This window comes from Erigeron canadensis, chromosome 8 (genome assembly GCF_010389155.1).
Source record: "Erigeron canadensis isolate Cc75 chromosome 8, C_canadensis_v1, whole genome shotgun sequence".
Classification (NCBI taxonomy): domain Eukaryota; kingdom Viridiplantae; phylum Streptophyta; class Magnoliopsida; order Asterales; family Asteraceae; genus Erigeron; species Erigeron canadensis.
In genome coordinates, this window is record NC_057768.1 from 22439821 (window position 1) to 22465573 (window position 25753).

At 35.4% G+C, this 25753-nt stretch overlaps 1 protein-coding gene across 2 annotated transcripts; it reads left to right on the top strand.

Annotated features, from left to right (window-relative positions):
* Window positions 1–672: 672 nt before the first annotated feature.
* LOC122611277 (pleiotropic drug resistance protein 1-like) lies at window positions 673–24745 on the top strand. Of its 2 annotated transcripts, XM_043784276.1 has the most exons (23): window positions 673–1059; window positions 1149–1269; window positions 1649–1737; window positions 1978–2062; window positions 2140–2299; window positions 2427–2503; window positions 2590–2643; window positions 2720–3112; window positions 7442–7723; window positions 7916–8232; window positions 8563–8723; window positions 9171–9274; window positions 9773–9929; window positions 10041–10127; window positions 10203–10321; window positions 10845–11177; window positions 11388–11678; window positions 22033–22116; window positions 22191–22324; window positions 22410–22637; window positions 23336–23507; window positions 23609–23863; window positions 24226–24745. In XM_043784276.1, the coding sequence occupies exons 1-23, from the start codon at window positions 746–748 to the stop codon at window positions 24481–24483; spliced, it is 4275 nt and encodes a 1424-aa protein (XP_043640211.1). In that variant the 5' UTR covers window positions 673–745; the 3' UTR covers window positions 24484–24745. The 2 variants fall into 2 exon arrangements, with proteins under 2 accessions (XP_043640211.1, XP_043640212.1); XM_043784277.1 differs by lacking the exon at window positions 22033–22116.
* Window positions 24746–25753: the final 1008 nt, after the last annotated feature.

Consider the following 25753-nt stretch of genomic DNA (forward strand, 5'->3'; position numbering starts at 1 on the left):
CTTTCTTTTTCTAGTTGACGAAGTTGGCCTTGAAGTGATTGACATTTGTGTGTACTCCACTCAATGCTAGCTTTAATAAATCACAAATTAATCATTTGAGTTAGATGGTATTTCGCATGAGGGCTTTAGAGGTTTTTTTTTTTTTTTTAAGGTCTTGGGTTCAAGTCTTGCAATGGGTTAGGTTTCCCCGCGCGCATTGGCGGTTCCAATTCACTAGACGCGGGAAGAGAGGGGGCCTGATATATAAATAATACTTGATTTTCGCTCAAATAGAAGAAAAAAAAAACCCACCCCTAAAAGGAATAAAAGACCTCAACGATGAATTTGGTTTCTAGCCTGTATATGAATTTGGTAGGTTGTATACTTGTATCGTAATATGATGCATCTTTTTCTTCACTCTTCAAATGATGAAAACATAATAAGTAGTTGGTGAGTAATTATGAGTTCAGGATGACAGAATACAAACAGAAGGGATTGTTGTGATAATTAAAATAAACTTTGCATGAAAAAACTGTTAAGTTGACCATATTATTCCAAAACAGTCACAAAAGTTTCACCAACCTTGACCACAATGTGTTGGATTCGTACAGATATGGTTTACTACTGATAAAGAGACCACAACTTTTTTAAGCATGCCTATAAAGTGAGTAAACTTAGCACCCAAGTGAAAACTACTTAAACATTTCAGGAACTTATATTAAGAAAATCACATTTTCTTGATTTGTTCAGAAGTTTATGTGGTTATATGATGGATAGTGGGGATGTATATAGAGTTAGCAGTATAAACAGTTCTAGCTGGAGTGGTAGAGTTCTCTTTTCGAAATCTTGTCACGCAGAATATGATGATGAAGAAGCACTTAAATGGGCTGCTATCGAAAAACTTCCAACCAATCTTCGAATACAAAGAGGCATACTCACTGATGAAAAGGGTCAACCCAAAGAAATCGATATAAAGAAACTGAGGTTGGTGGAAAAAATGAATCTAGTTGATAGGCTTGTTAAAATAGCTGAGCAAGACAATGAGAAGTTCTTGTTAAAGCTTAAGGAACGGATTGACCGGTAATTATGTTCAACTTAGTTAACTGTGAACTGTCATATTTTCTTGATGTTATTATGTTTATCTGAGAGGTTTGAATGAATGAATGCAGAGTTGGACTTCAACTCCCCACTATCGAGATCCGGTATGAGCATTTGAATGTTGATGCAGAAGCATATGTTGGTGGCAGAGCCTTGCCTACTATTTTCAACTTTGTAGTTAATATCTTAGAGGTTCTCCTTCTTCATTTCTAGTTCTCACAATAATCATATTTCCTCCACCATGTGAGTCATATAACTCATATTCTTCCCCTACATATATAAGTCAATCCCATAAGGTAGCAATATAGACCAAATTATTTATTATTGGTTCGAATTTACTTGTGTTTTATTCCTAACGTGCCAAATGGGTTAGGAGTCTAAGTCAGAGAATTTGAATGGAAGCAAAAGTGGTTAAATGGGTCGAACGTTAAACGGGCTGAAAGTCTTGCATCATTAACTATTTTTAGTTTCATGACAAAAGATTCTTGTGTCTCAACCCGGCGAGACCATAACCTGTGGATTCTTTGTGTCTTCTTTTAACTAAATATTTCTTTATCTGTTACACACACAGGGATCCTTAAATTGTTTGCATTTTCTTCCCAGCAGAAAGAAATCATTGCCAATCCTTCATGATGTGAGTGGAATCGTGAAGCCTGGCCGGTAAGTTAGTATACTAATAGTATGCTTTCACCCTCTTAAATTTTGATTTATTCAAAGAAAAAGAACCATTATATCTCTACATATCCCTTTAAACATATTTAATTATCACTAATTATACAAGTTGCACAAATGTTATTGGCTGTTTCCTTACCCGACCCCCTTTTTGACCATAAGACTTAACCCACTTGCCCCGCCCGTTTTACCAAACTATGCTTGTCAGTGATATATATGGTTCTTCAGAATGACATTGCTCTTAGGCCCACCAAGCTCTGGGAAAACAACATTGCTTTTAGCCTTGGCCGGAAAGCTTGGGTCAGATTTACATGTAAGGGAACAGAATCTAATTCTGTTTTTCGATTATCTACATTAAAAAATTCAGAATTTATATCTAAACATCTATAGGTATCTGGAAGAGTGACCTACAATGGACATGAAATGAACGAATTTGTTCCACAACGTACATCTGCTTATATAAGTCAACATGATTTGCATATCGGAGAAATGACAGTTAGAGAAACACTAGCTTTCTCTGCCAGATGCCAAGGAGTTGGAGCAAACTATGGTCGGTTAATCTACTAAAAACTTTGAATTAACATATATTCCTACTCTATACAAAAATAAATTTTTACATATAAGAATATGAACTACTCTATCCCAATTAAGTTTATATAATTATGAATATTTTCCAGAAATGTTGGCCGACCTGGCAAGGAGAGAAAAAGAAGCAAACGTCAAGCCTGATCCCGATCTTGATGTCTACATGAAAGTGAGAAATAAAACCATCAAATTTTATATTCATAAGAATCAGAGGTTTTGCCACCATTTAATATTTTCATTTGATTTATAAACTAGGCGGCATCACTACAAGGGCAAAAAGCCAGTGTCGTCACTGAATATGTTATCAAGGTAATAGGTTATTAAATGTAGAATTGGGATTAAGTTAATGATAACATTAAACTGAGGTTCTGGTCTACATATACAGATTTTAGGCCTTGAAGTCTGTGCTGACACCATAGTAGGAGATGAAATGGCCAGAGGCATTTCTGGAGGCCAAAAAAAGCGAGTTACAACTGGTGAAATGATGGTTGGGCCATCAAGAGCATTTTTAATGGATGAGATATCTACTGGTTTGGATAGTTCCACGACGTTCCAAATAGTGAATTCAATTAGGCAATCAATTCATATTCTTCGAGGAACGTCTGTAATCTCACTCCTCCAACCGGCACCAGAAACCTACGACTTATTTGATGATGTGATTCTTCTCTCAGATGGACAAGTTGTCTATCAAGGTCCCCGAGAAAATGTGCTGGAGTTTTTTGAGCACATGGGTTTCAAATGTCCTGAGAGAAAAGCAGTTGCCGACTTTTTACAAGAAGTAATATTAGTTTTCTAGTTTCATTACTAGTTCCATGTACTTTGGCAAAATGTGTGGGTTGGGAAGGTTGAGTAACAAATCAAATTGAGTATAGATCACGACATGTTAGATTGGGTTTATTCAAAACTTTCTTTGTTCAAAATTATTCATATTTAATTAGAAACAATTAGCATGTCAACATCAAATTATTTTAATACTAATATAATCTCTTTAAAAATATAAAAATTAGGAGATATCATGTACTAAAATACATTCTTAATGACTTTCAACAAATTTCACATTCAACTAACCTTTTGGTAACTGATGCATTAATAGCAGTCGGTGTTGCACGATCAAGAAGCTCAAGAATGTACTTTTTGTTGTGATAGAATGATATCATCCCCACATGTAGTAATCTCAACACCGAGAGTCTGCCCATGTCTTCAATTGGAAAGTAGTGGCCAAAGGAGCGTTTACAAACCGCTATCATGATCATAATGACCAATTCTATACAAACAGCTAACGAATTGACAAGACGGATGGTGGTGTCTTTAAAAACAGGGCTGAAAGTCCCTTAATAATCAATGTTGGGTTGTTATCGAAACCCTTTGGCAACCAAGCTCGCTTTGTAACGTTTAATAGCCGCGGTTTGATCTCTTTTCAACTTATAGACCCACCTACGGTAAACCAAATTAGTGTTCAGAAGTGGGAAACTAAAGACCATGTTCTCTTTTTTATAAGCGTGGCATATATGACTTGCGCCATTGAAGAGACATGTTGGCAGCGGTGACAGTGGGCGGTTGATATTGTGTTAAGATCGGATGCGAGGGTTGTAAAGGACTTCATATTGTATAATGTGTTAGGTTTAGGATTGTCTTAATTTTGGAGGTTGGGAATGGTTTGAGGATGGTGGAATAGGTATGTTTGAAGGTTGTGCTTGTGGAATGGTGGCAGTTGTAGACTGCTGCAGTGTTAGCCGATGACTGCTGAAAGGCAGAAATATTGGTCTTATGATTGCGTTGGTATGTGAGAATAGAGGGAGCGGGTGTAGAGTTGTTTGTTGTTAAAGTGTCGAGTAGATGAGGAATGTTGTAGGGGTAGGAGTACTGAAGTAGCATCCGAGGTTATGTTTGGAGGTGTACATATGGAGGTGATTGGCGTTTGAGTAGTTTTAAGTGCCAGATCTAATATGAGATTTGGATATGATGAAAATATGGCTCGATTTGGATAGATGTAAAAACTTAATTTGCTTGTGAAAGAAAGGGAAAGTAGTGAGCATTAACATATAAGAAAAAGGAGTGATGACGAACATATAAATTTAGTGGTACGGACCTTTAAATAATCACAGAAGAGAAGATCTAAAACATGAGTATTTGTATGGTCAGATGTTGATAAGTGGAGTTTGGAAGATTTTCAACTAAATATGAAGTGGAATGGAAATCAAATTATTTGTAGGCGATAAGTAAACAATATTTAGAAAGCATAGTTTGAAAAACCAAAATGAGGATGTCCTAGTCGTTAATGCTATGTAGTTGTAGAGGCTTGAGCAATCGAGGTGTTACGGATCGATACCATTGTAAGGTGTGGGACTTGTCCCACATCGGTTGTATGGGAAACCAATGCGGGGTTTATATACCAAATGGGCTCTCTCACCCATTAGGCTAGTCTTTTGAGTTGTGTTCTCCCATTTGGTATGTAACAATGGTATCAGAGCCAACTCGGAGTGGTGGCCTAGACGGAGCCGGTCGTGACTAACGAGGACGTCGGTCTCTAAGAGGCAATGTTGTAAATCTCGGTCGTATCGGCCGAGATATCGGATCTCGTATCGGGATCAGGCAGTCAAGGAGACGAGATGGCTAGGATCGGACATATCTCGGGTCAACGTCGGTCAACGTTGGAAAAATTGCTGGATCGGGTCAAATCTCGAAATATCGGCTTGGATCGGGTCAAAGTCGACAAAAGTTTTTTTTCCACATGGTTGTTTCAAATCATGGTGCCATGGTGGATCTACGGTGGTTTAAAGAAGAAGAAGAAATAGAGAGAAATGGGGACGTTGGCCTGTTCATAAAGGAAAAAAAAAGATAGAGTTTTCAAAAAACAGAAAAAGATAAAGAAAGTGATAGAGGAGAGACAGAGTACAACATTACAGCTTTACAATCTACAACCTATTTTTGTACTTCTTTATATATCATATTTTCATTTGACACCCTTTGATGTTTTGTTTTTTGTGATTTTACCCAATAAGTTATATTATGATTTATCCTTATAACATACATATTTATACCTTATAATATACCTATTTAACTTTGTTTGTTTCATTCTTAGAGCTTATACAAAGATTATAAAATTATAAAATTTAGTATTTTTAGATAATAAATTTGTCATTTTTGATTTTTTTGTATATTATTAATTTTTATTACATATAAATTTCATAAATTTATATTTTTATTTATAAATTAGCTAATCTGAGATCTCCCCGATATTTTAAAATCTTCTGTCTCCCCACCTCTCTGATCCGATCCCGATCCACGAGTTCTACAACCTTGCTAAGAGGAGACGATTGTTACGGGTCGACACCTTTGTAAGGTATGAGACTTGTCCCACATCGGTTGTATGGGAAACCAATGTGGGGTTTATATACCAAATGGGTTCTCTCACCTATTAGGCTAGTCTTTTGGGTTGTGTTCTCCCATTTGGTATGTAACACGAGACAACTCTAGGAATTGGTTGATTGGTTGGAAAATTGAGCTTGCAAAGTCTTCCATCACTCTCATGAGGTGTGTCTATGTATGTATTTTACATAGGGTGAAGGTTAAAATAGACATGGTTGTCACGACAAACTTTTTTAAGACAAGCGATTTTGTTTAATTTCGGGAACACAGAGGATATTTCTTAAGAAAAAGTTTTGGGTGAATAAAAACGAGAGGAACCAATATGCAAAATGGATAAGCCCCTATTGTCACCTATGTTTGTCTCACCATAGTAAGGGATAGATATCAAGAAGTGAAAAATTCGTGCAACGTGGTTGTTTGATCCGGTGTATAGGGAAAATGAAGGAGATGCTTGTGAGCGGGTTCCCGGCTCTCCTGGTCTCCACCTACTTGTGGAAGAGGGGGGTGAGTTGATATTAAGGTGTCAAGGCGCTCGAAGAAGGTCACAAGTGGAAGCAACCGATGCTTTGGTCATTCAGTTGACTCCTTGCTGCCAGTCCGTGCTTGCTGTCATGCTGGCAAAAGTGGGGCTTTCGGTTGGTTTTACCTACTATTCGATTTAAACCAATGACTCTCGCCGTATGAAAGCGATACTCTAACCGCTGAGTCAAGTAGGTCAAGTCAGAGAAAATAGACCCTTGTAAGTATAAGAGAAAGCCGCGCAACCAAAGTTCCCCTTACTATTAAAAAATATAACAGAAGCCAGAAATCACACCGCATAGATGAAACGGAACAATAAATGAGGTTGCCTTGTCCGGTAAGTGGATGGGTCATGGTTTAGGCATTTCTATGGAATATGAACAACTCCACACTTGTTACACGTCCCATAAGTTTATATAGAAAGCTAGACAAAAATGAGTTTCGACGTCCTCTTTGGTTGGGGTTGTTGTTATGTATGCTAAAGCTGTTAGTGATTTGTGTAAGACACTTATGGGTGGGTGAGACACGTCCTAGCCGTAGAACAAGTGGAGCAACCAGATAGAGTCTGTAAACCAAAGGTTGTTATATGTGCCATATGAGCAACACGTTTAGGCAACAAAGAGGTTTGGAATTGAACCCTATCTAGGCAATTCTTTTTGAACCTTTTTTTATTAAATATTGGTGATGTGAAATGGTGGCCAGCGGTGGTGAAGTGGCGTACGGCAGTGGAAGGTAGCAAAGGGGAAATTGATTAAATGCGTTTGATCTGAATTTAAGGAATAAGCGGATGGTGGCAACATGGATGTTAGAATCGCCGGAGGCGATGGCGATGGCGATGGTAGGAGCTTTTTAGGGTTTTGTCGTTTTTGTAGAAAAAGGTAGTGTATGTGTTTTAGGTGGTCAGATTTGGAGGGCACCCATTTTAGGAGGCGTTGGGCGGTACTCAGACGACCTCCGCGGAGGTGACAACTAGGGTTCTTTGGAAACTATGTTCTATGTATAATGAATAGTATTACACTCTATACCCTCTAATATAAAACCTAGTCTAATACTCATTGACCCAATGAAGATATAATAGGCCTCGAGTCTGCCCATTTACAAGCGCGTTGGGGGAAAGGCGGGGGTGGGGTGGGGGTGGGGGTCATTTTACCATTTTACTAATAGTTGTTTTGTAATCATAGGACTTCCATTTATACTCATCCTAAGGTGTGAACTGTAGGTAACATCAAAGAAAGATCAGGAGCAATATTGGGTCAGAACTAATGAACATTACAGTTTTGTTACGGTACAAGAATTCGCACAAGCATTTAGGTTGTTCCATGTAGGAAGAAGACTAGGTGATGAACTTGCTGTTCCATTTGACAGAACCAAAAGCCACCCTTCTGCTTTGACTAGAAAGAAATATGGTGTTAGCAGAAAGGAATTGTTGAAAGCATGCATATCTAGAGAGTACTTGCTTATGAAACGGAATTCTTTCGTTTATATATTCAAGATGATACAGGTATGTAATCATGATCATTTAGTCAATGTGCGTTTAATTGCTTATGTAATACGAACATCCAAGCAGAATTTACAGCATTTATGTATTTGCTATGAACAACTACATCATATGTACAATGTACTCTAGTGAAATATCATTTCCATCTGCAATTTCATTATTCTTATTTACCACTGATATATTGTGATGTTTCAGCTTATTTTCTTGGCGAGTATATCGATGACATTATTTCTACGCACTGAGATGCATAAGAAAACAGTAATGGATGGAACGGTTTACATGGGTTCTTTGTTTTACACATTACTCACAATTACTTTCAATGGATACTCAGAGCTTGCAATGAGTGTTAGTAAACTTCCAGTGTTCTACAAGCAACGAGACCTTCTATTTTTTCCTGCTTGGATATACGCAATACCGACATGGATCCTCAAGATACCAGTCACAATTGCTGAAGTTGCTGCCTGGGTAATCATGACGTATTATGTCATAGGGTTTGATTCAGATGTCGGAAGGTAACCATTTTGACTATTTATTAAAAATGCACTAGTTTGTGTATTATAACACACATCTTTATAGTAATTTTGCTTAGGTAAAGATTATATTTTATCTATCTATTTATTTATTTATGTTTCCTACGTACTTTAATACATTAGTAAGATAAAAGTCATGCCAAACAATAGCTTAGTCTTTTCAAACACATATGTTTGCACATATATGTAAGTTTACTTTTTGAATAGTATCAATGATTCAGCATTTCGACTTAGATGTTTCCTTTAAAACTTTAGATACCAGTCTGTAGTATCCAAATGTGTCTTCAATCTGATGAAGTTTTACCATTGCAGGTTTTTCAGACAATTGCTTCTGCTTGTATGTGTTCAGCAGATGGCTTCTGCACTCTTTCGTTTCATAGCAGCATTAGGACGAAATATCATTGTCGCCACCTCATTTGGCTCACTCGCCCTTCTTGCCATTCTTGTGCTAGGTGGATTTGTCTTGTCACGGGGTAATTACATATCGCTCACGCTGAATCCTGGTCATGAATTTCCGCCTATTGAAATATTCTTTTCGACAAAACAGAAAGTTTTCGCCGTATCTGATCTAAGTATTAAACTAGGTTTGGATGAGCTAGACAACTCTATACGCCTAGCCGTTTTCTTGCGTATATAAATACAGAAAAGTGTAGAATTTTGAGTGGGCTCATTTCCTTACATGAAATAGTACGGGGCCATGACCAAATATGTAACTCTATACAGCCATAACTTTTGTGCAGGAAAGAGCTATGGGGTTTATACAAATTCTATAGAAAGATTACTAGAATCTACATGATTGCTACGTTTCTTTTAACTCATATGCCTCTTTATTACACGATTATTAGAATCTACATATGCACACATATATATTGTCAAAATACACTTCAATCCATTTATGATCAACCCCATCTGCACCTCAGATGATATAAAAGGCTACTGGGTGTGGGGTTACTGGCTTTCACCTCTGATGTATGGGCAGACTGGCTTGGCTGTCAATGAACTCCTTGGGAAGAGTTGGAAACAGGTATGAGTTATTTAATCTTGCAAAATTGTCGTGTATACTATGAAAACGTAATTATAATCAACAAATGGAACAAACCACATATAAAGTTAGATCTCTGAAATTGAAAGGAAACACATGATAAGGCCTATTCGAGAAGACAAATCTGCAGAATAAACATGCTAGTTTGCTGATTAAAAAATAACATGAAAAACAAAACAAAGAAACTAGACACAAGAACAGAACATCTAAAGCTGAGCTTTGATGAAGCAATTATGTCCCTCCAACTTTTGAGCATCCTCATCTTAAATACAGTAGACTATTTGGCATCCTAACCCCTCTATCTCCCCAAACTCTGGATCAGCTTTAAATGGGTCAAATCAAGACCATAAATATTGTAAAGCTGCTCAAAGTATCCTTGGGCTGACCCGTTTTCATATGATTTTTTTCTCCTTGAGTAAACTTTCATAAGGGCTGGGTATGTATCATTATCTTAGCTTATGGAGTACTTTTGTTTTGAAGGTTTTACCGAACTCCACAGAAACAGTAGGTGTTGCTGTCCTAAAGTCCCGTGGACTATTTGCAGAACCAAAATGGTATTGGATCTCAGTAGGTGCTTTAGTTGGATATGTGTTCCTCTTCAATATCTTCAACGTTTTGGCTCTCACATACCTGAACTGTGAGGATACAATCTATACCTTACATACCAAATTATTACTACCATTCAAAAAAATAAAATTTGAGATGATGAAACAAAAACTTGTTATATGGAATGGGTGATTTGATGCAGCATTAGGGACACCACAGGCAGTTCTGTCCGAAGAAACGTTGGCGGCAAGAAATGCTATAAAATCAGGAGATCCAATCGAATTATCAGGTTAGTCAACAAAAACCAATGAGGTCACTTGAGTTCGACGTCTTACATTCTGAAAGAAAAAATATATATATGCAGAAACGAAAAATGAAGGTCAAACAGAAGGCAACGCGAAAAAGAAGTGTGGGATGGTTTTACCTTTTGTGCCCCTTTCCCTAACATTTGATGAAATCAGATATGCAGTGGATATGCCTCGGGTAACTTGGTGAAAGGACAAATGACTGTATTGTTATAAAATCAAACATTTTGGGATAACTATAGTAATTTTATTTGTTTACTTTCTTATAAGTTATAACACAAATTCACACACACCCTACACAAAACCTTTCTTTGCTAAGCTAAAGTCCAATTTGAACAGTAATCACCAAACTTTATTCTCGGCAAAGTGGGGTCGTGACAGGATGAGTAATAGGTTAAAGCGCATATATATTTTCTACAGGTCCAAATGGTTAGGGGTTGGTTGGAAGAACGCGTCAACGCATTCTTTTTGATCCTATATTAGAACAGTAATCACCAAACTTTCTAGTGAAATTATTAGTTAAGCATTTGAAAACCATTTTGGTGACTTTAAACCAAGTTCCACTTTATCTCAGTTTTAAACCTTTATATGATTGACCAATTAGAAAAAAAGACAACCCAAATCAATCATATATTAGGGTCAGAAATGCCATCTGAATTTAATTCTATTCTTCTTATACCAAATAAAACATGACATTGCAGGAAATGAAAGCACAAGGTGTTGTGCAGGACCAACTAGAACTATTAAAGAATGTTAGTGGTTGTTTTAGGCCAGGAGTTCTCACAGCTCTAATGGGGATCAGTGGTGCTGGAAAGACAACTTTAATGGATGTCTTAGCGGGACGCAAAACAGGAGGGTACATACACGGAACAATCAGTATCTCTGGGTACCCAAAGAAGCAAGAAACGTTTGCTCGCATTGCAGGATATTGTGAGCAAACTGATATCCACTCCCCACATGTCACTGTCTTTGAGTCCTTGCAATATTCTGCATGGCTACGGTTACCACCTGAGGTTGATTCAGCAACCAGAGAGGTGAATATCTCTTAGAGTCAGTACCAATAGTTAGACATTGCATTTGACTTCAATGGGTTGGGTTCGGTTGGTTTGGGTTGCGTGTTACCTCAAACAGGTCAAGGGAAAGAATTAAGTATACATTTTTTCCAACTGGGTTGAAAGTATACTTCAACACGAACCTGTTACGATCTTCTACTGGAAGTGTTTTGAATATATTATGATCTGCAGATGTTTATTGAGGAGGTCATGGAGCTTGTGGAGCTAAATACACTGAGTGGAGCACTGGTGGGATTACCTGGTGTAAATGGGCTTTCAATTGAGCAGCGCAAGAGGCTGACAATCGCAGTTGAGCTAGTGGCAAACCCATCTATAATTTTTATGGATGAGCCCACATCAGGATTGGATGCAAGGGCAGCTGCAATAGTCATGAGAACGGTGAGAAACACAGTTGATACAGGTCGAACAGTGGTATGCACCATACATCAGCCAAGCATCGACATCTTTGATGCTTTTGACGAGGTAACGTTTGGTTATTTTCGTTAAGGGTCACAAAATTTAATCACAAGTAGCTTCATCTGAAACTACTTTTGTATCGGTAAGAGTCGGGGAGAACTATATACATAATACTAACACAACAATTGATCAAGTGGTTAACACACTTGTTTCCGGAGACAGGTCAAAGGTTTGATCCATACTCAATCGTGAGTCCGGAAGTCCTTATTTTTACCTTAAGTAGAACCTGGAGCAGCCTCTTAGGTAAGGGTAGAGTTGTCTACATCTCAACCTCTCTCATACACCATTCTATATTGTATTGGGACAATAACCCGTTGAACACTCTACTCGGTATTAAAACAAAAACATAATACTAACACATATTATAAAAGAAATATGAGACACATATTATAAGATAAGTACTAACACGAGTGTCTAAGTTTCCCATTATATTGCTAAACTAAAAGATCAAATTGTATTGATAATAGTTGTGATGTGTTTAGGGTTTCAATAAGAGTGGTTTATATAGATCACAATATTCAATTTAGTCTAATATCATCGTCCCTATATACCTTGAAACATAAAAAGATAACAACCTTAAATATCTATACTCTCTTATAAAACAAATCACCCCTTCCCCGTCTTTAAACTTTCAGCCTTTGAAATACCTAAATTATCCTTTTCCTTTATTTACAAATTTAAATATCTTCACCTAATAACCAATAATACCCTTAGTAAAATTAACTATAACTTTACATTACCTCCATTAAATCAATTACTTTTACATTAATAACCACATTGCTACCCACCGTTGTCACCGCCACCAACGCCACCCGTCTTCGCCGCCGCCGCTACTTAACTCTGCCGCTGCATTGTGCGGGTACCCCTCTCGTAAAAGACAATGTTTTTGTTTGATGAGATCTGCCCTTGCATCCCATTCTTCCATGCCTTTTACTCTTTAGTTTTTTTTTGTGCAAATTAGGATTTTTTTTATATCATTTCTTTTGTGCAAAAAATGCGATTTTTTTTTGTTTCTTCAAATTAGGGTTTTGTGTTTCATAAGAGCCTCACCTTTGAGTTCCACAACCGTTTAAGATATCTTCACCACATTTTTTGTTTATCATTCGAGATTGTATCCCCCTTTCACAAAACCGAAAGCATTGTGATATTCTCAATATGGACAAGACTGTCGTTGTAATGGTTTCTAAAGTGTCATTATCGAGCTATATCTAACTGTCGGTTTTCCGATAACAATTGGATTAAATTTTTAGTACGGATAATCTCTTGATTAAAAGAACTTGTGATTTTGTATTATTAATTTGTGTTTAAGAGATTAAAGGAGGCTATGTTATATAAGCAAGCTTAAACTTCTTAACCAAGTTTTACAATAATATATGGAAAGTAGAAATCTAAGATATGGAAACTAATCATATAATTTAATCTAATATGCCTCCTCAAGCTAAGACCGGTGTGACTGTTAGCTTGGACCGCAACAACAAGAACAGATCAGACAGTAAGGCTTTTGTAAACACATTAGCAATCTAATCATGTTAAGATATAAATTGTGCTGACAAATTTACTCGAGCAACCTTCTTTTTAACAAAATGGAAATCAATTGTTACATGCTTTGTGCGAGCATGAAAAAGGGGCTCAACTGACAAATAAGTAGCACCTAGATTGTTACACCATACTGTTAGAGTAGTTTACATAGGAATGCACAATTTTTGAAGAAGAGATTGAAGCCATGTAAGCTCCACGACAATGAAAGCTGTAGCCTTGTACTCAGCCTTTGTGGATGACCGAAATACAATGTGCTTTTTTCTAACGGACCAAGAAATAACATTAGATCCGGGATATATAGCAAATCCCCCCGTGGATTGACAATCCTCCTGGCAACCAATCCACTCAGTATCAAGAATAGGCATTAATATCATTGAAGGCAACATGAGCATAAGCATGTAATTGAGCAGTGGAGTTGCTAAAAATGAGTAACCCATAATCAAATGTCCCTTATAAATTAGAAAGAATATGCTTAACAACCGACCAATGATTCTCGGTGGGTAAATGCATGTATTGACACACTTTGTTAACAACAAAAGGCAATATCAGGCTTAGAAAGAGACCCCCAACAGTACTCTAGTATTATACCAGGTTCAAGAAAGTAGAGCTATCACCATTAGACAAAACCACAAATGTAGAAAGAGGAGATGAAACTGGTTTGGATGTGGACAAACCTGCGTGTGCCAAAAGATCTGTATTCTGTAATGTATTTGTACTGAGAAAGAAACAAATCTAAGTGTCTGAAATACCTGAAATACCTGGTGGTTGATACACAGTTTCCTTAAGATCACTATATAAGAATGCATTGTGGACATCTAACTATCGTAAGGGGCAACGATTTGAGCAATGGATAAAACAACCCGTATAATTGTAGTGTTGACAACGGGGCTAAAAGTGTCAGTGTAGTCAATATCCGGTTGTTGATGAAAACCCTTAGCAACAAGTCTCGCTTTATAACAAGGGATAATACCCCATTGATTATGTTTAACGTTATAAACCCATTTGCAATCAACAATATTTGTTCCAAGAACACGTGCCATTAATGACCACGTTTCTCATATAAGCCGAATTGGTCGGAGTTTTTGGCCGGAATTGTATCCGGATTTATGGGTCTGATACCATAAAAGTTCTTGTGATTTTGTATTTTTGAATTGTGTTCAAGAGAATACAAGAGACTATGTTATATAGGCTAGCCTAAACTTGTTAACTAAGTTTTACAATAATATAGCTCTAGGACTCTCCAGATTAAAAAGTAACTTTCATTAGCAAAAAAATAGATAAATAGAAAAGATTTATTTATTACATAAATATTTTTAATCCGAAGATGAGAAACTTCTTGATATTTTACATTATTCCTCCTTAAGGGAGGTACTACCCACAACTCATAGGAAAATTATATAGAGGTTTTAGCATAGAGATATAGAGTTGGTAATAAGCGATAATGTAAACTATGAAATACTACTTCTTTATATAATATAAGTATATAATAGAAGTGGATATTTACAAAAAACAATTAAGTAGTCTTCATCCATGACAGTTTTTACTCGACATACGCATGTGTTAAGTCTATCTTTCTTCGTTATCGGTATAGAAAGCTTCTTTATTAGTGGAGGGACTACTAAAATTGTTTTCTTAAATAGAAGATTCTTTGTAGTGTTTGTAGTCATGATTCTCAATCATAGGTTTTATCTTCTAACAAAGTTTTTTTGATGATTGGGCTTGCTTCAATATTACTGAAGGCAATTTGTTGCTCCATTCTTAATAAAGCTTCTTTTTCATGCACCGGTAATGGGGTTTCGCAATAGCTAGTAATAATGAAATGGTCACTGCAATAATTTACTCTATTAAAGCTTCCAGATTTTTAATCCTTGCTAATTATCTAAGATTTTAAGATGAAAATGTTTTTTTAATGAAGAAGCTATAATATTAGTTTCCAACGCAAGAATAAATTAGCATAAAATAAATTACATGCTAAACACACAACACAAGGCTCTAAATAAACAATCTCAAAAAAAGAAATTTTCTCTTATGAAGAAACAATTGTTATAAATAGCATTCAGAAAACCTATAATGGGGAAAAAAGACATTTATTTCCAATTTTAGAAGGGGGGTAATGAATAAGTTAAAGGCATTACGTGTAAAGGAAAAAATTATTTTAATAGAATTGATATCTATCCAAGAAAAAATAGTTCTCTACGAAGAGAGTCTAACAACCATTAATTCAAAACATGATTCTACAAGGATGAAATTTGTATCTGTTCCTATACAAACGGTATAAGGTTGGAAAAAAGAAAAAGTAAAGTTAATTAAGAACTAAAATCTTCATCTAGTCCAGAAGCAAACGACGTTGGTAAAGACATATCAAATCCATTGATCGCTAATAGTTTGCCAAAAACTAAAATGGTCTCCTTAAGACCAAGTTCTTGTCAAATCATTCAATAACCCATTAAAACGAATTCTAGATAGTATAGGAGGTTGATGCGAATATAAAGGCATTTATGAAGACCGGGAGAATAGTCTCCAAATATGTCATAGGAAATTCTTTTCCATATAAAAAGTTTGGAATGTTGTTAAAAGCTCAACAAGAAGTCAATCGCTATTCAGCAAAATTTGGACAGAAAGAAATATCTCTAAAGGTAACAATTTTTCCTGAAATATTGAATATCAAAAAAAAAGAAAAAAAGAATCATTGAATTCAAGCAACCATTCTCAAAACCTACATTTAACGAAGAAAAAGAAGAAAGAGATATTATTTCGTTAGACGAATTTAAGAAGATTTGGTCGAAGGCTAGATCCCTAAGTCAAAATGATTTTGGGGTTGAACAAATCTACACAGAAGATTAAACTATTAAAAGTCTTTAGTGCAAGCCCGAAATTTGTTTCTCTAGCTTTTTCAGTTAGACTAATAAAGTTCATTATCTTCTCCCAATTTGTTATAAATTAGCCTATTACTAGATAGAATGAAGAAAAGCCATTAAAAACTTCTAAAAAAAAAATTTGTTGCTGCAAAAGATGCAAACATCTTCATCAAGTGTAACTCTACATTCCCATATTGGCAGTGGCAGAGACAAGGGGGGGCTAGGTGGTGCCAAGCCTCCCCCAACATGCGTAAAAGCGAGTGGTCTAGCCGAAGGTTTTCCAAAATTTATATAGTTTAGCCCCTTTTAATGTGTATAAAATTGATGAAAATTGGAGTTGTTAAAGTACAAAAATGGCGGATGAAGTATTCTTGAAGATAAAGATATGAATGCTTATTTGGATGTGGGTCCAGAACATAGATGCTTTTATTTTAATTTTTCATTTATAATCTTTTAGTTTTTCAAACATTTCAATATAATTCCTTTCTTATTTAAGTTTTCTAAATTTGGATATAAGTTTCAATATATAATTTTATTATAATAGTGTAGTAAGTTGTAACTTACAAAAAAATTTACGCACAAAAGTATCTTTCATCACCTGGCCCCCGTCAATCCGAAATCCTGGCTCCGCTCCTGAATATTGGTACCAAGGAGAGTTCTTCCAAAACTACGATCATTTAGAGATTGGCATTGCCAAAACAAGAACAGTCAATCTTTCCAAATAAATTAATGAAGATTATAAAGATCTTGAGAATTGGGTCGATATTATAACACAAGTATTTCTTAAAATCCTAAATGACCCAAAAGGATTACAATCTAGAAGCTTAAATAAAAAAATTATATTGCATTATTACTACCTATTGTGGAACCCCATTACATGTTCATGAAAAAGAAGTTTTAGTAAGAATGGAACAACAAATCACCTTTAATAATTTGAAGCAAGTCCCATCACCAAAGAAAAGCTTTGTCAGAAGTTAAAACCTATGATTGAGAATCATGAATACACACACCGTAAAGAATCTTCTACGGTTGAAAATTTTGAGTGACCCCACCACTAATAAAAAAGCTTTTTATACGGAGGAAGAAAGATAGACTTAACACAAAGGTATGTCGAGTAAAAAACATCATGGATGACAACTACTTAATTGTCCTTATCCTTATAGTTTGTAAAGGAATGGTTTCAGATTTCATCCTTGTGGATTCATGTTCTGAATTAACGGTTGCTGGAATTTCGTTGTAGAGACCTATTTATTATTGGATAGCTTTCAATTCTATTAAAGGAATTTTTTCCTTTAAGCGTAATGCCTTTAACTCATCCACTATTCCCCCAATCTAAAATTGGAAATAAATGTCTTTTTTCCCCATTATAGATTTTTTGGAATGCTATTTATAGCAAATTTTTCTTTAGAAGAGAAAATTCTTCTTTTGAAATTATTTACGGCAAGAGCCTTGTGTTTTGTGTTTATCATACAATCTTTTTTATGTTGACTTATTCTTGTGATAGAAACTAATATTATAGCTTCTTCATGGAAAAAAATCCGTCTTAAAATGCTAGATAATAAGTAAGGATTAAAAGTTGGGAGCTTTAATAGAGTAAATTATTGCAGTGACCATTGCATTATTACTAGCTATTGCAAAACCCCATTACCGGTGCATAAAAGAAGCTTTAGTAAGAATCGAGCAACAAATTGCTTTTAATAATATTGAAGCAAAAAAGGGTGAATAGATTTATAGGTTTGATAACTTGTAATAGAACTGATGCGTGAGAGAAATATTAGATTACATAGAGTCGACAAATGAGTTGGGTTCATTAACAATTCACAAATGAAAAAATGGCAAAAAAGAAAAAACCCCATCACCATAAACAAGCTTTGTTAGAAGCTAAAACCGATGATTGAGAATCATGACTACAAACATTGCAAAAAAATTTCTATTGAAGAAAACAATTTGAGTAGTCCCTCTACTAATAAAGAAGCTTTCTGTACCAATGATGAAGAAAAATAGACTTAACACATGGGTATCTCAAGCAAAAAACTTCATGATTGACGACTACTTAATTGTATTTTATAAAAATCCATTTCTATTATACAAAGAAGTAGGATTTCATAGTTTACATTATCTCTAGTTACCAACTCCTCTACTAAAACCTAATTATAGTTTTGCTTACGAGTTGTGAGTAGTACCAATAATGTAAAATATCACGATCTTTCTCATCTTCGGGTAAGAAATAACATTTATGTAATAAATAAATTTTTTCTATTAATCTATCTTTTTGCTAAACAAAGTTGCTTTTAAACTAAGAGAGTACTAGAGCTATAAAGAGTAGCATTTCAGAAAAGTGGTTCTTGGGAAATATCAGTTGGGTTAGTCTTTTGCAGGAATAAGATTGAGAAACAAAAGATAATAGAATGAAAAGGTATGTTAATCATAACTGTTGTCTAAATTTAAGGTAATTTACATAATCTCCTTAATACTAAAAAAATTTAAGTTTAATACAAACAATTATATATAGACACTTTAGTCAATCACGAATACGCAAAATATCAATTTAAATCATGGCATAGCCACAAAGGATTGTGGGAACCCCATAATAACAATATCAATGATTGTATTTGATTTATTATAAAAATAAAACGTACAAAATGCAACAACTGTCCTGACAAGCCACAAATAGGATATGATTAGTTATTATCATCCATTAGTAATAAAGGCATTATAGCCTACATAAAATCAAATCAATAAATTTTGATTTAATAATGGTCTTAAACCAAAATTTCCTTAAAAGAGAAATAAATGAAGAGATTATCCGTACTAAAAAAAGAATCCAACTGTTATCGGATGCCGTTAACCAACATCCGACAAACCGACAATTAGATATAGCTTTAATAATTTCACTAAAACATAAATTATGTCTGCATGTATTAATTAAAAATTAAGAATTGACAATTATATTTATTTATTAAGTAAAAAAAATAAACATACAACTTGAAATGCATTAAATTTTTAATCATTAAGTTCATGAAGAAAAAAAGAAATAGGGCTTTAGTTGTACTAAATAAAGAAATGAGACGTTTGTCTCTATAGGTATATTAAAGATATGACAATTTTATAGTGGCAGATGGTGGTGACACCCAGATCTTTGTCTGCTTTGATCGTGGTGAGAGCAGAGTGCACGTAGACAATAGCATCTTATTGAGGCGAATGATGGATACAAAATCGCTAGGGTTTAACATAGCTAAGTGGCAACAAATCTAGGCTTTATGTGGTGGGGGAGACATTCGGGGAGGAGCGGTGTGGGCTGTATTGTGGATTTGATCTTGTTGAACATCACTGGGCTGGCATTGCTGAATAACTACCTTTGTTGTCCTATCTTTCAAAATGTTGAGTGCAACATCCTTTGATAATGTCAACCGAATAACTGCCGTAACTTTGTTATACAAAGTTTTCCATTAGTCTGGTTTTTCATCTCGGGTCTTTCCCCCGACAATACCACGTCCAAATCCCTTTGAACCAGCAAATCCTCTACTTGCATTTTCCACCAATCAAAATCTTTTGCGTTGAACTTTTCAGTCGTAATCTTTCCGTTAAGTATCTTTACAATAACTATAACGACCAAACGAATTAATATTGAGAAGAAATCGCCTAACAAGAGAAAAATTGTAATTCTGCTGATGATTAACACATCGAATTCCCAAATCAATTGCGGATTAAAACCGTGTATCCAAAAGCCGACTAATAATTAATGCAATATACCTTAAATCAAAGCTTACTGACCTGGAATTCTGAAAATCAGATGCTAGTTTGAAAAGCCCTAATATAACAATCGAGCTCTAATTTGCACAATTACACCACAATCTTCCTAATGAAACCCTAATCTACCAAAATCAGACCTAATTATGTCCAAATCAGACCTAATTCTGCCTAAGTCCGGCCTTATTGAGGTTGTTCCGTCTGACAACGGCGACGGCGGGCGTGGTGGCTGGTTTTGGTCGGAACCCTAATTTGGATGACGGTTGTGTGATCTGCATAAACCTACACCTGTGCTCTGATATGTGTTAGGAATAAACTCGTACACATATGCAAAAAGGAGAAAATACAAGAATGAAGAAAACGAGAGATTTAGCATGATATTTCACTCTAAAGTGTGTGAACTAATTGACAGGGGCAAAAAGGTTTTCTTGTTAATTTTTCCACAAAATACATGCCCAATAGATAAAAGAATATATAGACTACAATTAGGTTTTGCAAAACTTGGTCTCCAAGTTACCCACAATCCAGGCCTAATTGGTTGAAGGGGTCGGTTTACATAGCCTAAGTGGTAAGAGCATTAGGTATGGTGCTTTGACGCCTACCCCGAACAGTGACATGGAAATCGGTGCCGACCACTGCTCCATAACTCCCCCTTTCGGCAACGATGAAGAACCCGAGATTTTTGTGAAGCTGATGCTCGGCTTCATAGTTTCTTTTGGTGTTTAGTGCATTTTTCATTTGTCTTTTCTTCTTTTCTTTTTTTTCTTTTAGCTGCTAAAATAGACGAGAAGAAAAAAAATATTATGAGATTAAATATTATTACAAGAGGATTAAAAGTTACCAATAACCTTTATTGAGTGTTTGTATAAGGAAAATAGGACCGATGATTCAGCCGGACTTTTCATGTTGCTCTGCTTATCTAGTTTAATATGTGTGAGAAATTTTATTTTTTTATATTTAATTATTAAGGGATGAGGAAAAACAAATGAGAGAGGATAGATATGAGTATATCACTTACTATGTTGTTCAAAAAAAAATTATATCACTTACTATTACCGGGTATATGTAAATGTGGCCCATATGTAAAAGGAAAACATAGACTTTTGTGTATTATGTTTTTTCTTTTATATTATTTTCAACAATAATAGATAGAATATGAGTTTACTTTCAAAAATAAAGTTTGCTTCGAAAGATATAGGCTTGAAAAGTATGATTTATATTTGTCCAAAATAATAGTATTTTAAGTAGTACAAGAAGGTTAATTTAGGCTTTTTAGTGTATATATTGTATTTTTTTCATAATAATGACTTTTAGTTTTTATTATCATTTCTTTTTATTATCATATTATTGGATAAAAAATAGTTAAAAATAATTTATGTGATTTTTGAAAGTAATAAAAAAAAAATGAAAATAAAAGTGTTGTTCTGCGTTCTGGATGGTTCTGCATCCATAGCAGATTAAAACTGATGAAATGATGAAAGTTGATGTGACATTGAAATGGCATTCTGGATCTCCTCATGCTCTAGGCTTGTTGCCTTTAAACTTCTTCTCCTTTTTGTAGTATTAGTGGAAGATGACACACAAATACACAATGCCAACAAGTAATACTTTTTGTTGTATTTCTAATCTATTAATTACTTATTTATCACAAAATTCGGGACTAACAAGTGGTATAGATGGGTTAAACCCCTAGTGGCCAGGGGTGTTTCACTAAACCTGCTATGCGGGGCTCCGGGGGAGTTTACTCGAAGGTCTCGAGTTCGATCCTTGGTAGGTTCTCCTCGACGGTATTTTCAATAAAGGAGGCGGTATGGTGAGAAAGGCTATTTAAGATCTGCTTAGTACGAGACTCTTTCGTTGTACGATTAGCACACATCATACGCGTCTGAGATAAAATTCACTTAAAAAGCAAGTGGGATAAAATTCACTTAAAAAGCAAGTGGTATAGAGCGGGAAAGTTAATCTCATAACCTTTGATCTTTATACATTATCCCAAAACATAATTAAAGTATTACAATCAGAATCTAGTATTTTGAAAATATCACTTGAAATGACTTTTGAACCGTTTCCTTTTTAGCAATCGACGTGTCGTGACCTGTAAGAGAAAACATAACATGAATTGACTACTACATAATTGGTTTGATATTGGTACCTCTAATCAAAGACCAAAAAAAAAATAATCAAAAACTCATAACTAATGTTCTCAACTGTAGCTAATTCTACTCAAAAGTGGAGGAGAAGAGATATATGTTGGTCCATTAGGCCGTCATTGTTGTCAATTGATCAAGTATTTTGAGGTGAGTAAATGACAATATTCGACCCTTATATATATCTTCATATCTGCCAATAACATCTATTTATCAAATTTTAGGATATTGATGGAGTGAATAAAATAAAAGATGGTTACAATCCGGCAACTTGGATGTTGGAAGTGACCTCTGGAGCACAGGAAGCAGCTTTGGGTGTTGACTTTGCTCAAGTATACAAGAAGTCGGAACTATACAGGTCAGATAATCGAAGCACTCATTATCTACACTCGATGAATTTTATAATTGTGTATTTTAACTATAACTAAACATGACTGATCCAGGAGAAATAAGGAGTTGATACACGTAAATGGTCAGCCTATACCTGGTTCCACTGATTTACATTTCCGTACTCAATATGCACAGTCTTTTTGGACACAATGTATGGCATGTCTATGGAAACAAAATTGGTCATATTGGCGAAACCCGCCCTACACTGCAGTCAGATTCTTCTTCACAACGTTCATTGGGTTAATGTTTGGCGCAATTTTCTGGGATATGGGTTCCAAAAGGTAGGCCAGAAAAGTTATAAAAAAAAAGCAGACACCTCATACTAATAACATCTTCTAGAGGTAGCAAATTGGGAGGGTCAGGCTGGTTGAGTAATCTTCCAGATTGGGTTTAAGACAAAACAGGTGACATTGTGGGGTCAAATCAGGTTGGTTTAGGATGACCCGAAACTCGTATTCTCCTACGTTCTGTACATAATTAGTGAGTCAGAAATTTATATCCGCATCAGTTCTGGATATCCTTCTAACAAACATCTTAATCAACATGTTACGTCAACTTTTCATCCATCCTTCCAACAAACACTTTTTACCCACAACAATAATATATTCATCCTTCTTACAAACAGCCAAATAAACTCCAAAGTAACTTTTGTCTTTTACCTTTATCTCTCCTCATCCTTCCCCATCCTTCTCTACAAACAACCATGGATGGACATCCTCCATGTCATCACCTACATCAATAGTCTCCCTACAAACACCCTCCATGTTACCACAAATTTCCTATGGACATTCTTGTTGTGGATGGTCTAAGAATGCAAATTGAGCAATATCTGACCAATTTGACCCGTTTCCTTTTTCTCTACGTTTATTTATATATATTTGACCCGTGTCTTTTGTCTCTACTATTGTTTTCACTATACAATTTACAGCCGAGTACCCAATTGTCTTGTTTCTAATTCAAATTATACTTGGTTTTCCAGGGAAAAGAAACAAGATCTTTTTAATGCAATGGGTTCAATGTATGCTGCTGTAATGTTTATTGGAATGAAAAACGCACTTTCCATACAACCTGTTGTTTCTATTGAGAGAACAGTCTTTTACAGGGAAAGGGCTGCTGGGATGTACTCTGCTTTTCCATACGCCTTTGGACAAGTATACTACTGTATCTAGTTATTCAAAAACTAAAATTAATATGCACGTGATCTGAAACCAACTTAGAAATGAGCATAACATATGGCTGAACTCTTATGCAGGTTATGATTGAGATACCATACATTTTTGTTCAAACGATTGTGTATGGCATTATTGTATACGCAATGATTGGATTCGAGTGGTCGACTGTGAAGTTCTTTTGGCATCTCTTCTTTATGTACTTCACGTTACTGTACTTCACATTTTTTGGAATGATGACAGCAGCAGTCACCCCTAACCACAACATCGCTGCTATAATCTCGTCTGCCTTTTTTGCAATATGGAACCTATTCTCGGGATTCATTATTCCACGGACAGTAAGTACACGCCAAGGACCTGCTTAAGTATACTATAGAAGTATTATCACTAGACTAGAAATGTGGAGGTTTTTGCCGAGTTGCCCGGGTCAAAGATTTAGCTTCATACTAAAAATGTAGGCATGTCATAAAAGATTCAAAACCGAAATAGGATTATAATGTTCTAAATATTACAGTTTGGTCGATTTTATGCCTCTTCGAACACACGTCTCGTTTTTTAATTTCCTGTTTTTTATTTAACTAATTTGACTGGTTAAAGATAAAACAAACCTGAACCTATCCGTTCATACCTAAATGGGTCTAAGATTTCACCTCTACTTATCCACAAAATGACTAAAACCTATCTTTCCCCTTTTCGACAGAGGATACCCATATGGTGGAGGTGGTACTACTATATCTGCCCTGTTGCTTGGACACTCTATGGATTACTTGCTTCACAATTTGGAGATATGTCAGACAAACTAGAATCAGGAGAAACAGTTTCCGACTTCATCAACAGTTACTTTGGGTTTGAACATGCCTTTGTAGGTTATGTTGCAATGATCATTGTTGGATTTACCGTCCTCTTCGGATTCATTTTTGCGTACTCTATCAAGTCATATAACTTCCAAACACGGTAAGTCGGTAACACAAATATTATTATTGCCATTAAGTCCATACTTCAATCATTGCTCATGGATCACCCGGACGATAATTTTAGTGATCAGCTGAGCATGCATTGTCTCACGAAAACCATTTGTAGTTTTATACTTTTCTATAATTGTATTAAGACAAGAACAAAGTTTGAACAGTAAATGTCAGTAGATTGCTCTATGAAAATTTGTGAGTAACACTACTCTCTTGTACGTATAGAGACAGAATAATGAAATGATATTGCAGTAACAAGCTTTTGCGTGTTTTCAGGCTATAAAAAAGGGCAGAGCTTTGTTTAGTTGTATCACATCCATTGTTATTTAGAAAATTTTCACAAGACGACATATAAAATAAAAACCGTGATCAAATTGGAGTTTATAAACAAGTTTTCTAAGAGAAAACGGAGAACACTATTTTTCTTGTTATAAACTAAATTTAGAAAACAACATTTTGATGTTTCCATTTTCCATATTATATCTTCTTTTGCTATTTTCGGCAGACATGTATGGTAACTATGGAAGCAGTCTCTATCTTCGGGTAGAGGCAATACTGTCTACGGCTCAACCCCACCCCGCTCTCGGGAATTAGGTTTGGATTCAATTCACTCTTGAGAATTCTCTTCAATGTCTCTTCTCTTAAACTCAAGGAGAGGAGACCAATTTTCCAACTCACTGTCAATCGAGAGATATGATGGTACCTCACAGTGCTACAATTCTAGTCTACACAATTTAACTTTGAAGTAGTATACGAAACATCTTAAACCAAGAAACTCATATAGTTTTAACCCTAAATCCCTGCGATCTAAATGGGAGTGGATATGATTTAAGTTTTCTTCCTAGGGATTAATCACCTGAATACCAACATACTTTCTCATTTGTAAACGGTTAAACGGTTACCCATTATATTTTTTTATTGATGAGGTTTACCCACAAACTTTTTTTTTACACGGTTAACCCATATTACCTGTAATCACCTTTTTTAATGACGTGGCAACCACGTGGATGTTTAATGAAGCTGACATGGATTCACAACGTCAGATTTAATCACTAGAAGACTAATGTACTTTTTCTTTTGTATATGGTTGGACCATAACCGATAAACCAGTCAATTATGGGTCAACCGTGTACCAAAAAAAAGGTTTGTGAGTAAAACTCATCAATAAAAAAGTATAATGAGCAACCGTATACAACTGGGAAAATACGTTGGTCTTTCCGTGATTAATCCTTTTTTTTTTCTATTGTATGAATGAAACTTTTA

Bases quoted from the DNA above. Each gene is read 5' to 3' on its own strand.
- LOC122611277 (XM_043784276.1), top strand. From the start codon at position 746: ATGATGGATAGTGGGGATGTATATAGAGTTAGCAGTATAAACAGTTCT. The intron at 2,504-2,589 runs GTGAGAAATAAA...TTTATAAACTAG, and splicing joins ATCTTGATGTCTACATGAAA to GCGGCATCACTACAAGGGCA. The intron at 8,233-8,562 runs GTAACCATTTTG...TTACCATTGCAG, and splicing joins TTTGATTCAGATGTCGGAAG to GTTTTTCAGACAATTGCTTC.